The sequence below is a fragment of the Clarias gariepinus genome, chromosome 27 (genome assembly GCF_024256425.1).
Source record: "Clarias gariepinus isolate MV-2021 ecotype Netherlands chromosome 27, CGAR_prim_01v2, whole genome shotgun sequence".
Classification (NCBI taxonomy): domain Eukaryota; kingdom Metazoa; phylum Chordata; class Actinopteri; order Siluriformes; family Clariidae; genus Clarias; species Clarias gariepinus.
In genome coordinates, this window is record NC_071126.1 from 18,612,085 (window position 1) to 18,625,473 (window position 13,389).

General features: G+C 38.9%; 1 protein-coding gene across 1 annotated transcript in view; it reads right to left on the reverse strand.

The window, feature by feature from the left end:
* Positions 1-5,196: 5,196 nt before the first annotated feature.
* mthfd1l (methylenetetrahydrofolate dehydrogenase (NADP+ dependent) 1 like) overlaps positions 5,197-13,389 on the reverse strand; it is a 59,410-nt gene continuing 51,217 nt past the window's right edge. Inside the window, exons 27-28 of the mRNA XM_053488920.1 lie at positions 5,998-6,127; positions 5,197-5,905 (exon numbers count right to left, since the gene is read on the reverse strand). Of these exons, the coding sequence (XP_053344895.1) occupies positions 6,038-6,127 (90 nt within the window). The 3' untranslated portion in view covers positions 5,197-5,905; positions 5,998-6,037. The remainder of the gene's footprint in view (positions 5,906-5,997; positions 6,128-13,389) is intronic.

Below are 13,389 nucleotides of genomic sequence, written 5' to 3' on the forward strand. Positions count from 1 at the left end.
GCGTCGGGCTTCTGGAAGGATGAAGTCGGCTGTGTCCGCAATCACCTTCTTCAGGGCGCCTCCTCCCTCACAGACCCGCCTCGCAGCATCAACAACTGGAGACACACACACACACACACACACCAGCTCCAGGCTCGGGCTTCGTCCCAAACCGCACTACACAGTACCCTACACCATCAGGTCACTCCAGGTACCGGACTGGTCCATGCCATCACACCATCCAGTGGGACGGATCCTAAAAAAAATTACCAAGAGTCATTTACAATGATTCAGTTCTTTCAAGTAATTTTTGCTGATTTATGATTCACACGATCTTCATTTACACTAATCAGCAGTTTATTATAGGACAAAAGCACCGAGATGTTGAGGAATACACTGACATTTAGGGGAAGGAGGTGATCTATGTAAATTATAAAAAGGTTTTGTCTGTACATTGGGTCAGAACCCGCTCCTTTAACGATATCTTCATGTTTCATTGGAGGACCAGAAACCTCAGAAGAAATTCTGTCTGTATGTATGTATGTCTGTATGACTGTTTGTCTGTATGTGTGTATGGCAGTCTGTCTGTCTGTATGTTTGTATATATGTCTTTCTTTCTGTATGGCTGTATGTCTGTATGTATGTATGTCTGTAATTATGTATGTCTGTAGATCTGTATGTGTGTCTATATGTATGCATATCTAAATGTATGTATATGTCTCTCTGTCTGTATGCTTGTCTGTATTTATGTCTGTCTGTATATCTGTGTGTATGTCTGATATAAATTTACAGCCTCATGAAGTTTTACTCGCTCAGATTTGGTCTGTATGTCTATATGTATGTCTGTCTGTCTGTATGACTGTATGTATGTTTGTATGTAACTATGTATTTCTGTAGATCTGTATAAATGTCTGTCTGCATGTCTGTCTTTCTGTACTGTAAATATGTCTGTCCGTATGTTTGTCTGTATCTCTGTCTATGTTTGTCTGTAGATCTGTATAAATGTCTGTCTGCATGTCTGTCTTTCTGTACTGTAAATATGTCTGTCCGTATGTTTGTCTGTATCTCTGTCTATGTTTGTCTGTATTTATGTCTGCCTGTATATCTGTGTGTATGTCTGTCACAGACATCACAGCATCGTGCCTGTATTTGTATATGTCTGTCAGTTTGTCACAGATATCACAGTATCATGCAAGACTGGCTGGACAGAATTAAAACCTGCTCTTATCAATTCAATTTAATCTTATTTGTATAGCCCTTTTAACAGTGGTCATTGTTGCAAAGTAGCTTAAGTAAAACCAAAAGAAAATGGGTATGAATTAAAATGATCAGATTGTCCCTGATGAGCAATCCGAGTGCGACGGTGGCAAGAACAAAAACTCAGTGAGATCGCAGTAGGAGGAAACCTTGGAAGGATCCAGACTGAACAGGCAACACTTCCTTATTTTGGTGATAACAGATAACAGGAATTGTTCAGTCTGGCTGTCTGTCTGACTGTCTGTCTGAATATCTGTACGTCTGTCTGTCCGTACGTATGTCTGTTTGTACATCTGTTTGTATGTATGTATGTCTGTCTGTCTGTCACAGATTTTGTCACAGCATCACGCAAAACTGGCTGGACAGAATTTAATGAAACCTGCTCTTATCAATCCCATCAGTTCCTACAGAAAGGCAATCAATCCAGTCTGCTCTTACAGAAAACCAATTAATCGCAAACCCCACTTACACCTACAAAAAGCATATCAATTTCAAACGCTCCTCCAGGAAGGTGATAATTCCCATTTTCACTTTTATTTGTCTCACCTTTCCTTCTTTATCTCTTTCTTTCGCTCTTGCATTATCTGTTCTATCTGTTTGCTTTATTTTATCAATCTTTTTCCGAAGAAGTCTTTAACTTTTTATTTTTTCCTTATGCCCTATATTTTCAAACTGTTTCTTTTCATTTAAACTTTCTCGCTTTGTCATTCTTGCTCTCTTTTGTTTACTTCATCTTTCCCGCCAATATTTCTTCCTTTTATCTTCCATTCTATCTGCACTTCTAACAGCACTGTGTACTGCATTTCCTTCCGCTGTATATTTATCCCCATTCATTTGGCCAACACATTTATCCAAAGCGACTGACACTGAGGCAGAATCCAGTCTAATCACGACTCAAACTGAGATTTTCTCTCAAACTCTCTGGCAGAACTGAGAGTAAAGTTCCTTTCACTGATCCTCGAATGGCCCAAATAAACCAGTGTTAATCACCAGGAACCATAAACACCCTTTATGGTAGACGGTAGACTTTTTTTTCCCTTTTTAAAAAAAATATGACTTCTTCTGTCATTCTTCTGGGATTCTGACATATCTTACATACATGAAGTGTAAAAGGATCCGGTGTTACGCACACACCATGGCATGGCTTTACTGGAAAACTGACCTCTGGAGAAATCCCTGTGCGCTCATCAAGACATCAATGCTGACCAGGTTACTGATGGATAAATCAGATTACGTGTGATGTTCAATGGAATAGCAACTTAGCCCAAAAAAACACAATCCAAATCTTTTGCCTCTAGATGGAAGGCATCTCGCCAGGTTCCTGCCAAAAATGACAAAACTAGTCACCTAGCATAAGAAATATTATAATAAAGAACAGATTCGGGGTCTGGATTGTAACCTGTAGGTTGGGTGATTTCTGGCTGCTCCTCCACACACCAGGTACAGCTTCTCATCAAAGCATATTTTTGCAGGGGTGTGTGCACGTGATGGATCGATAGAGAAAATTCTGATCAACACAAAGGCTCTTGGGAAGAAATACGGGATTGCGTTTCAGTCTAAAGGGAATGTGACTACTCCCTGATCCAGCACCATATATTTACTGCACTTGCTGCATCGTCAAATCTGATTGGTCAGAAGGTATTGATTAATTTTCTCACAAATATCCAGGAGGCCCATGAAAATCACCACAGACCTCTTAATACGATATCACGATATCCAGGTGCCAGTTAGATTCGTGTTGTGATTCTGTAAGCAAATGAAGGAAGTAAAATTTTTGAATTAAATTACAAAAAAATATTTTCTATTATATTATTTTTTTTATATGCCTCTCACATACACGAAACACATTGCTATGTCCCGAACTATACCAAAGTGCAACACAAGCCTACCCAAAAATAAATCTGTCAGGCTTTATCCTTCGATAAGAAAGAGACGTCAGAGCTTTTTACAGAAAGGGATTGTGTATATGAATAGAATGTTCTTGTTTGGAGTGAAAACAATTGCTTGGTCATGACGTACGTTTTATACACGTTTGTTAAACACATTGAAATGAAGTATAATGTAGCAGTATGTAAAAACTAAAATTAGCTAAAGCTAAGATTTTGGGTAGTCTTGTCTGCTGTTTAACTAATTCTGTACTTGATTCTTTCTGTATATGACATGGTCTTCTAAAAGGTGTATTCTCCTGTGTTGTGCCTCAGGGCCTCATTTTTGGCCCCATTTTATTTACCCATTACATGTTTAAACTCTTTGTTTTAATTCGATTGGACGTTTTAGACATACTGTGGTGACAGAAAGTAGACAGGCAAATCTGTATCTGTTTTCTCTAAAATACCTAAAATATCTAATATTATCAGGCAATGTTAGCATTAAATTAGCAACGATGAGGAATTCAGTGTTTAGATATTAAATCTCCTAAATACATTCCTGAATTGATGTCTCATTGCAATATTGTAAAGTATTAAATATAAAGTCTCTCTCGTTTATGGCTTTACTCTGCCTTGGTTTTAACTTATTGTGGAATGATGATGACGATGCAAAATAATATCAAGTAGTGCTCCCTGCTCCACCTCTGAAAGAATCTTAATTTAATAAGTGAGAATTAAGCCCAGTTCCCACTTTCACAATGTTTGGGTCAGATTGCTATAAATCCACAAGCTGCAAGTGATTGCTCAATAAGATCGGGGTTAATTAAGGTGTATCCGGGTGACCTGTAGTGATCTGTTGGCAGGGGAAACATGTTCCACCGGATGTTTCCTGCAAAAGGTGTTTTCTAAAAGGTGCATTCACCTGTGTTGTGCCTCAGGGCCTTATTCTTGGCCTTATTTTATTTTCCCATTATATGCTTTAACTCTTTATTTGAATTCAATTGGACATTTTATACATACTGTGGTGACACAAAGTAGACAGGCAAATCTGACCAAGCCTTCTGTCAGTCGTAGACACACCACTTTGAGTGTTTGAGTAGTTTTAGAGTTTTAAGTCCCAGGATAGAATCAGTTTTAAGTGAAGGGAATTCGTTTCATGTTATATATATATATATATATATATATATATATATATATATATATATATTTATTTATTTATATATATATATATATATATATATATATATATATATATATTTATTTATATATATATATATATATATATATATATATATATATATATATGTATTGTACAGTTCTGGAAAAAAATAAGAGAACATTGCAAAAAACATTGCAAGAAAGATGGTCACAAACTATCAAATAAAGCTGAGCTTCTTTTGCATAAAGTGTGGTATAAAGTTACCCAACAGCAAAACTAGTAAAAAACTAGTGGAGAGACAAAACGCATGAAAGCTGTAACTGCAAATCGTGGTTATTGTTTCACCAAATACTACTTTCTTAATGTTATTTAGCCAAAACATTAACACAATTTCTTTCAATTTATTTGCATTTTGTTTTATTTGAGCTATTAAAGCTCTGCAACTACTGCATGAACTTGATTTTTTTATGTGATGCGATGATGTCATTTCCTTTAAATATACACTCTAAATAACAAGTTATATTTTTTGAGAAAAAATGAAACAAAATAGTTCATCTCCCCAACACATGCACCAAACCATAAGAAACTGATTATTTTGCAGTGCTCTAATTATTTTTACAGAGCCGTGTATATAAAATCCCTCTCTAGAACGTTTTTAGTTATTGAAGCTCTCTCCATATGGATCCATACCTCCTTACAGCGCAATTTCAGATCTTTTTTGTAGTCAAATTTCAAGTTTTTCTTTGCCTTTCCGAACTGCCACTGTATTTCACCTTAGCGTTTCATTGCTAATCATCGTGAGAGTGTGTGTGAGCCATGGCAAGCCCTGATACTTCCTGATACATCATAGTGATTTGTAGCAAAAGTTGTGAACTAGTCTTTAACGGCACAAGTGCCAAACATCAAGCTTTAAACACGACCCAAAAACAAAGCTAACAGATTATTCTGTATTTATTTTCATAAGACATACAAAAGCATGTCATGGCAGCAGCAAAGGTAATGACAGCAGTTGTGTAACGACAGTAGTGTTAGCAGGAAAACAAACCATCCAAAACCAGTTTAGATTAAATTTAGACAGGAATGTTTTATTTTACTTTTTTTGGTGTAATTTAAATGTTCTCAATTGGAGTGCTGAAATATGGCAGTGCCATCAGGGAGGAATGTTGAAAGTTGTGATAAGCTGGTCATTCAGTAAGTACATTCAGGTCATCAGATGACTTAATTTTATTGCCACAAATGGTCAAGCAGGGTCAATCAGACTCCTTAGTTGTTGTTTTTGTCTGATATAAACCCTTCTGGAACAGCACCTTTTTTTTTTGGCCAGGAAGTGTGCTTGTAAATAATCCAACAAAACAGAGAAAAATAAAAAGGTTAAAAGAAAGTAAAAATACTGTAAAAGCAAACTGCAGTGAAGTCTGAAACCTGAACATGAATGAAGTTCCTAGAAGAACAAAAAAACAAAACAAAAAAAAAACCTAGAGATCTGCTTGTCTTTGCAAATATGTAAATAATGCATGAAAAAGCTACAGGCAATGATCAGATGTATTTGAAATATCCGTTGCTCGTCTATTTGTTATAAAAGCAGGAATGGGTCGCCCGCCTCAGTTTGCTCAATCCATCACCATCAACCTACATGAGACAGCTACGAGAGAAAAAACAGAAAAGGTAACATTAAATTAAATGAGTGAAGTTAACCTAGAGCACTTTAAATGATGTTTAAGGTGTATTTCGTACCTGTTGAGAGTGCAAGTATGTGTATGGGTCATGTGGATGATTAAAACAGTCCCGAGATCTCCTCGGTTACGGGATCAAGGTCGATGTCGTAGAAACAGGGTCGTGTCGGAAGGCCTGGCATGGTGCTCATCTGCGGGACACGGATCAGAACATCATGAGAAGATTTAGTGTTGAACAAGATCACTCTTTCTCTCAGTGATACACACACATACATACACACAGACACACACGGGGTGGTGTGATGAGTCACTGCTACCACACTGTACAGCGGTTCCTCAGCATACAAACTTTGTCTCGGCATATGAAGCCTTTTCAGCATACGAGCAAATTTTATTTGAAGACAGCACCATGGCGCCCAAGAATGTTATCAAGGACAGTAGCAAGAAGAAAAGGGAGCCGCTTTCAGTTTGTTTTTTAAAGCAGCTGGTTCCAAGAGGAATCATAAATTAAGGTTAAGTGACGTTTAATGTCTATTTATTCCATATTTTACTTCATTTACAAGTGTTTTCTAAATGTTTTTTTTTTTTATATATATATGATTACGGTGTTGGAAATTGGTTATATTTGTAATATTTTTAAGCGGCTGGAACGGATTATCTGCATTTACATTATTTCCTATGGGAAAATTCGCTTCACATAATTAAGTTCCACCAGTATTCCTCCGAGACGGATTAAATTCATATGCTGAGGTACCGCTGTAGTTTATCACCTCGGTATTACACTTTTATTACCCCTAAACCACAGGGATACATTTACTTAAGAACAAAATGTTTGTTTGCAAAATAAGTTCCTTCCTGTTCTCACTGTTGCTATAGAGAGTTAGCAGCGAGTCTCTTCTCCACTCTCTACCGAGTGTTTTTTTTTTTTTTTTTTGCCATACTACAAACAATGGTGATTTAAACTGAGCGGATCTCGTTGGAGTTCGATCGATGATCTTTTACTATAATTACTGCAACGCTGAAACGAGCGAACACATTGAGGATTTGATGCGGAACTCAATTTTAGGGGTTAAAACCAAATTTCTAACCTGTAGCTCTTTTCCTATCAATCCCAAATCCAGTTAAAAAACAAACGTATGAAAGAGCTGATCAAATAAAAAGGTTAAGGAATGACACTATATATAATGATGGTGTGAAATGACAATGTTACATACATACATACATAAGAGGTGAAGTCTTCCCCAGGATTCAGTGCAAAAGTGCTACTGGTGATTAATCTCATGTGTCTAATATCAGTGTAAATAAATCCTAAAATTGTAATTCAATCACAGGATACATTTCCAATTCTTTCATTAAAATCCGAATTATAATGAAGTCTAACAGCTTTGCTCATGTGCACCTGATGCAGGTTGTTCATGTTCCTCAGCGTACACCACAACCAGAGAATTAAAGTTTACAAAAGAGCATAAATACATTCTAGAGAGAAAGATAAATAAAACCTGTATATTTTCAGGATGTGTTGTGAATATAAAGATTCGGCCAGATTCTGGCCACACTGTAACACCCACACAACCTCGCATTCCAGTCTTCACTAACGTCCTTCATTAACTTAGACAAATTAACTGAAAAGAAAACCAACCAAAAAAAACCCCGTGTACGATTGTTGACGCGAACAGGTCTGACACAAGAAAAGCCCGGCAAATCAACAACCTTTTAATGTCATGTCCTTTATCGAGCAGAAGAGCTGAAGTTGTTCCAACAAGACAAAAAAGGTCAGACGTACACAACCGGTCATTGATTACTGATTTCAGTAATACACACAAAGACACCCGAGACAGCTCGAATGCATTCAGCACCACTGTGTATCCTGATGAATCATGATATAAATGTCTTAAATGTCCAAATTTAGCCAAAATTTAAAACGACTTTGATTTAAAGTATAAATAAATATAAAAAGACACCCCTCCCCCGGCTCACTGTGCAGCTCTGGTGGGCGTGGCTCGGCAGGATCTCATACACAATGATGATGAAATGTCGTGTCCTTCTTCTGAGAGGTGAGTTTAATGAAAAAAAAAGCATTATCTGAGAGGTATTTCAGCTAGAACTCTAACACACACTTGTTAGCCGTGTTTACTTGCTAGAGCAAAAAAGCTTCTCCATTGTCTTTGTCGTTCCCTTTCAGGGGTCGACCATAGCGAATCATCTGCCTCCATCTAACCCTATCCTCTGCATCCTCTACATCCATAAATCTCCTCTTTGGTCTTCCTCTAGACCTCCTGCCTGGCAGTTCCAACCTCAGCATCCTTCTACCGATATATTCACCATCTCTCCTCTAGACATGTCCAAACCACCTCAATCTGGCCTCTCTGACTTTATCTCCAAAACATCTAACATGGGTTGTCCCTCTGATGGACTCTTGATCCTATCCATCTTGGTCACTCCCAAAGAGAACCTCAACATCTTCAGCTCCGCCTCATGTCTTTTCTTCAATGCCACTGTCTCTACTGTCTCATCGCTGGTCTCAAAAGAGCACCAGAACCCAAAAGAACCCAATCACGTACTCTTCATGAACCTGTTTATCCGAATATTTACAGTCACTTCTGATCCATCTTCCTAGATGCACGGCATAAAAGTAACCAGATAGCCAATTCTGTTTATTCTACAATGCATTATGTTTATATGTGACCTTGTAAACTGTGTCTTTAGGCAGGGTGGCCGATCACAGACCTCTGAAAATCTTTTCCCACAATAAGAAAACACTCCACTCCTTGCATGCATTGATGATAAACGTGAGCGAGTATTTTTATTATAATGGATGTTGCATGTGCCAGGGTGTAGGTGTATGTCTTGAGGCTAGGTTTAGAACCGTGTTACTGGGTGCGACACACATTTTTTTGATAGTCAGTAAGGCTGTTTTCCAGTGCAACCTTGAAGTTGCATCACCCTAACTGGAATCCGTCTAATTAACATGACGTAACATACTACAGAATGTGAAAAGCTGTAAATGTCCCTGCGCCGCTGATGTCTTTCAGTCCGAAGAATCCAGCTTATTGTTTGTTTCACAAATCATTCATCCCCCCAAAAAAAACTACTCTGAACCAGGTTATCACTTTCTCCTGTGATTATATAAAAACAAGGTCAAAATATAACAAACTGTATTCAGCTGACTGATAGCACGTGCAGCCTGGGCAGAGCAGAAATAACCGTCATTAAATAAACTCTTGAGCCCCGTCTCAAATTCGTTATATTTTTCTTCTTCCAAAGTTCCAGGCCTTCTTGTTTTTTTTTTTTGTTTTTTTTAAACATGGTCTTTAGGAATAGTTGTCCAGGCTTCCTGAAGAACTTTTTTGCTTCTCTAGTCTTTAACGCTGGAATGTTTTTTAGTTTTTGTTTGTTGAATCATTTGATCATAAAATAGTATCTTATTTAAGGAATGAACCAGTAAGAAACCAGTAAGTATCATTTCCTAAACTTAAAGTCAAGGCTGATGAAGGCAGAGGAACTTGAGAGATCTGCACAGAAGCCCTGAATGAACTGGAGACTCCTCGACATCCGGACATGCTCTTGTAGCCAAACGACTATAAATCCCAACAGCCAGACGCCAACACCTTAGTGGAGAGCTTTATATCTAAAAAGGAGGAATAAATCTCCGTGGAATGGGATGTGTGATGTATTGATGAATTCTTACGGTAAGGGCAAGGTGGTAACATGTTACAGGGAAAAAGCAAGTCCATCAAATCTAAGAGATTTTTATTATAAGTGCATTGTGTCATAAGAGCAATTAAGCGATTAAATATGCCATTAGTCTAAAAAAAAAAAAAAAATCTGCACAGTTCCTCTCTCCTCATCCGGGAATTGCCTCCTCCGTTCCCCGTCATGTTTCTGATCTTTATTGATTCTGTCGCAACAGAAACGGAGAAGACAATTATCTTCAAAGGCTTATCTCTCATTCCTAATGACATGGAGACTGTTTACAGGCTCATTAGTGTAAACGAGCTCGGGGGAGGGGCTGGGTTAACGAGCAATTTCCTGTCAGGAGACACTGCGCCTCCACCATTTCTGCGTTTCTCCAGGACACGGGTTAAAAATAAACAAAATAAACCAATTAGGCAGGAGAATTAGGGCTTGTGTATGATGAAAGGGATTCGGGTAGAGAAACTCGGACGTGTTTTGCATTGGGACGTCACCGAGTGCGAGACGTTTCCTCCGTGATTAGAGTAACGCCGAGGAGCAGGACTTCGGACGTAAGGATTTCTATCATCTTGTGCTCTGGAGCGATCTCGTGGCTTAGTCAGGGGTTATGCAGACGGTGGAGTGACCTGATGAAGCCGTAAAATCATCTCAAATTTTTTCACTGTGTATTTTTAAAATAATTTTTCCCTACAGTGCAAATTCTTGTGGTTCCAATCCTGATCTACGGTTAACATTTAGATTCCCTTAATGCATCCATCAAAGCTCGTAACTGCAATGTCATGCAATATCCAGCATGTTTACATTTGGTAAAAAATTAAATTTCAATCCTTTAAAAGACTCTCCATAAACACACAAGAGGCCGAGACACACGCCTGATTTCTGCTTACAGCTTGGACACAAAGACCGCTGCGCCGCGAGATCATTTCGAGCAGAAGTATTCAGGATGGAGCTCAGCATGTAGCGTCGGAGACGATTACCATGAAGAAAAGAGTAAAAAAATAAAACAATGGTGGAACTGTTCATGAAGTCTGAGCTCGAGCTCTAATCTGAAAGACGGAAACACACGGAAAAGCTCTTTTATGGCGTGAGACAATGCACTATTGTGTGGAGACGTAAATAAGGAGATGATGTTAAAATAATAAATCATTTGGCACTTGAGTACTAGAAAGACAGGATGGAGTGGGGTTTGTACTTAGAAACAGAAACCCACATACACACACACACACACACAAACACAACATCCCAAGAGTAAATTATATATTATATGAATTAAATTAAATTAGATTATTGAAGAACCAGATTCCATTGTCAAAAACAGAGAGACGCCCGCAGCCCTTGCGGGTAGTGGGTCCACACTACCCATCCACTTTGTTTTTTCAGGGTGTACCCGACCGGGTTTTGTGGGCACCAGGCACCCGCTGGCAAACTCCAAGGTCGACTCAGTTCTGGCTCCAGTGGCAGGTCCTGGGGGGCAGGTCCAGGGTATCAGATGTTTCGTCACTCTTATTTATAGTGGCTTGTATGGATCATGTCTGTATGGATCTTAATCCCAGACCTGTTCAACTTGGGAGGTCCCACCTGGAGCACTTATCTCAAGACGACACACCCCTGGCGATCCATTAGAAGACACAAATGACAAAGCCTGAGGTCAAGAAGGTAAGGGGAAGAACCCTTCACAAGTGGAGGTGTTTTGGTATCTTAGAAAGGTGATCGTGAGATTAACTGTAGGTTGGTTCTACTGTAGCTTCTGCATTGATGTACCAAACCTTGGGTGGTGAAGAGGGAGCTGAACAACGAGGCAAAACTCTCGGTTAACCAGTCAGTCAACAGCGGTGAATTTTGGAGAAACAAGATCAGAGGAACATGATCATGAAAAAAACTGATCTTGAAGTGGTTGAAATAAGTGTCCCTCGCAGGAAGTGGTTGGACTTCCTTTTCCAGATCGGGTAAGAAGTTTGTTAATCCAGAAGCAGCTCATAGCAAACCTGCTTCTCCACAGCAAGAAGAGCCAGTTGAGGTGCTTGGGACACCTGGTAAGATCATCCCCTGGATGACTTCCCGTTTAAGGTGCACCAGGCACGGCCAGATAGGACATGATGGAGGGATTATATTACGGATCTGGGCTGACCTGGGGAGGGGTTAGTCGTCCCCCAGGAGGAGCTGGAGGAAGTTGTTGGAGACAGGGATGTCTCGGGATTGCTGCTTCTCCTGCCACGACTGTGACCCTGAACTGGACTAAGCGCTATAGATAATAGATGGATGGATAATGGATGATTATTTCATTACAAGAAGGAAATGTCAGCTTAATCTCCAAAGAAAATGTCTCTGCTTTTTCAGTCTTGACCAATTATATAGTTAAACTTCAAACAATATAAAAAATTAATTAAGTTAAATTTTAGTGAAATGTTTTGGATGATATTTATTGTTTTTAAATTCACCTTGTGATTGTTTCTTTTTCGTATTTTAACATGAATATGAATATATGATGTGATGTCACCAATGAGACTTTTACTTTTTGACACTGTGGTGTCCACGTCTGTACAAAAAAATGGCGAAACCAGAGTCTCAAGTGAATTGTGAACTTCAGGGGGAATATCTCTGTACATGATCTTGAGGAAGTGACTCCAGAGTACTGCAGACTCACGCCCAGTCGGACCCAGCGGGTTTCAAAAAATAAAAAATAAATAAATAAATACTACTTATTTGCATGGACTTGGTTTTCCCTGAACTTCTCTGTTGGCTCAATACTTTTGGAGGTGAAGTGAAACAGGTGTAATATCATCCACAGTGATGTACATCCCAGAGTGTGTTGAACTTCCACAACGGCTCGCGTGTGGCACTTTGACGTGACCGTTTCACCGATTTCGGGCGTGCTCCGGCACGACTGTTCTCGTGGACAGAGATAATAAAACCTCCTGGAAGCGGAAGTCCTCGAGTCGCTCATTGTTCTCGGACTCGACTCGACCCTCCCTCACATATCTGAGGCCTGACATCATCCACTTACATCCTCAATCTCAGGCCTCCTTCTCTCTCTCACACAAACACATAATACTGCACAGTGACACGTACACACACATCTACACACTATTTTACACAAGAGTTTCTGTTCCGTATTATATCTCTTAACATTAAACCTGTACACAACACAAAAAACAACAACAACTCAGCTCTCTGTATAATCCACCACGAGCCGCTTGATGTGCATCTGCTTTGTTTAAATCTGATTAAAGACGTCCATTTTGTAACAGAATTATACTTTATTACATCAACACTAAACAATGGACAACCACACAGCCACACACACACACACACACACACACACACACACATGCACAGCTATCACATGATTACGAGCTAAAAATAAAACATGGGAATGAACTCCATTCAAGATATTTCGTACAGTTCACATCCCCAAGGAGGGGGAGCGACACAAACAGTATGAGAAGAAGGGATGGGACTCACAGGGGTCACCTGATACGATATAATCATAATACTTACGTATCAGTTTAATTTGTACTGCGATTCTGTAAATATCATGATTATATAAACATCCACAAACATAAAATAAACATTAAAAGATGAAAAACATTTATGCAGTAAAACCATAACTTATTAAAAATGTGCTACTGGTTTCATCAGTCTCATGCATCGTCTTCAACAGCTGGAATCCAGTAGGTTACATTACCGCCACCTCTAGGACTAATTCTCCCTCATTAGCCCCGCTTTTTAAAGCCAATTTTTCAGACCAGTCTTCCTTAAA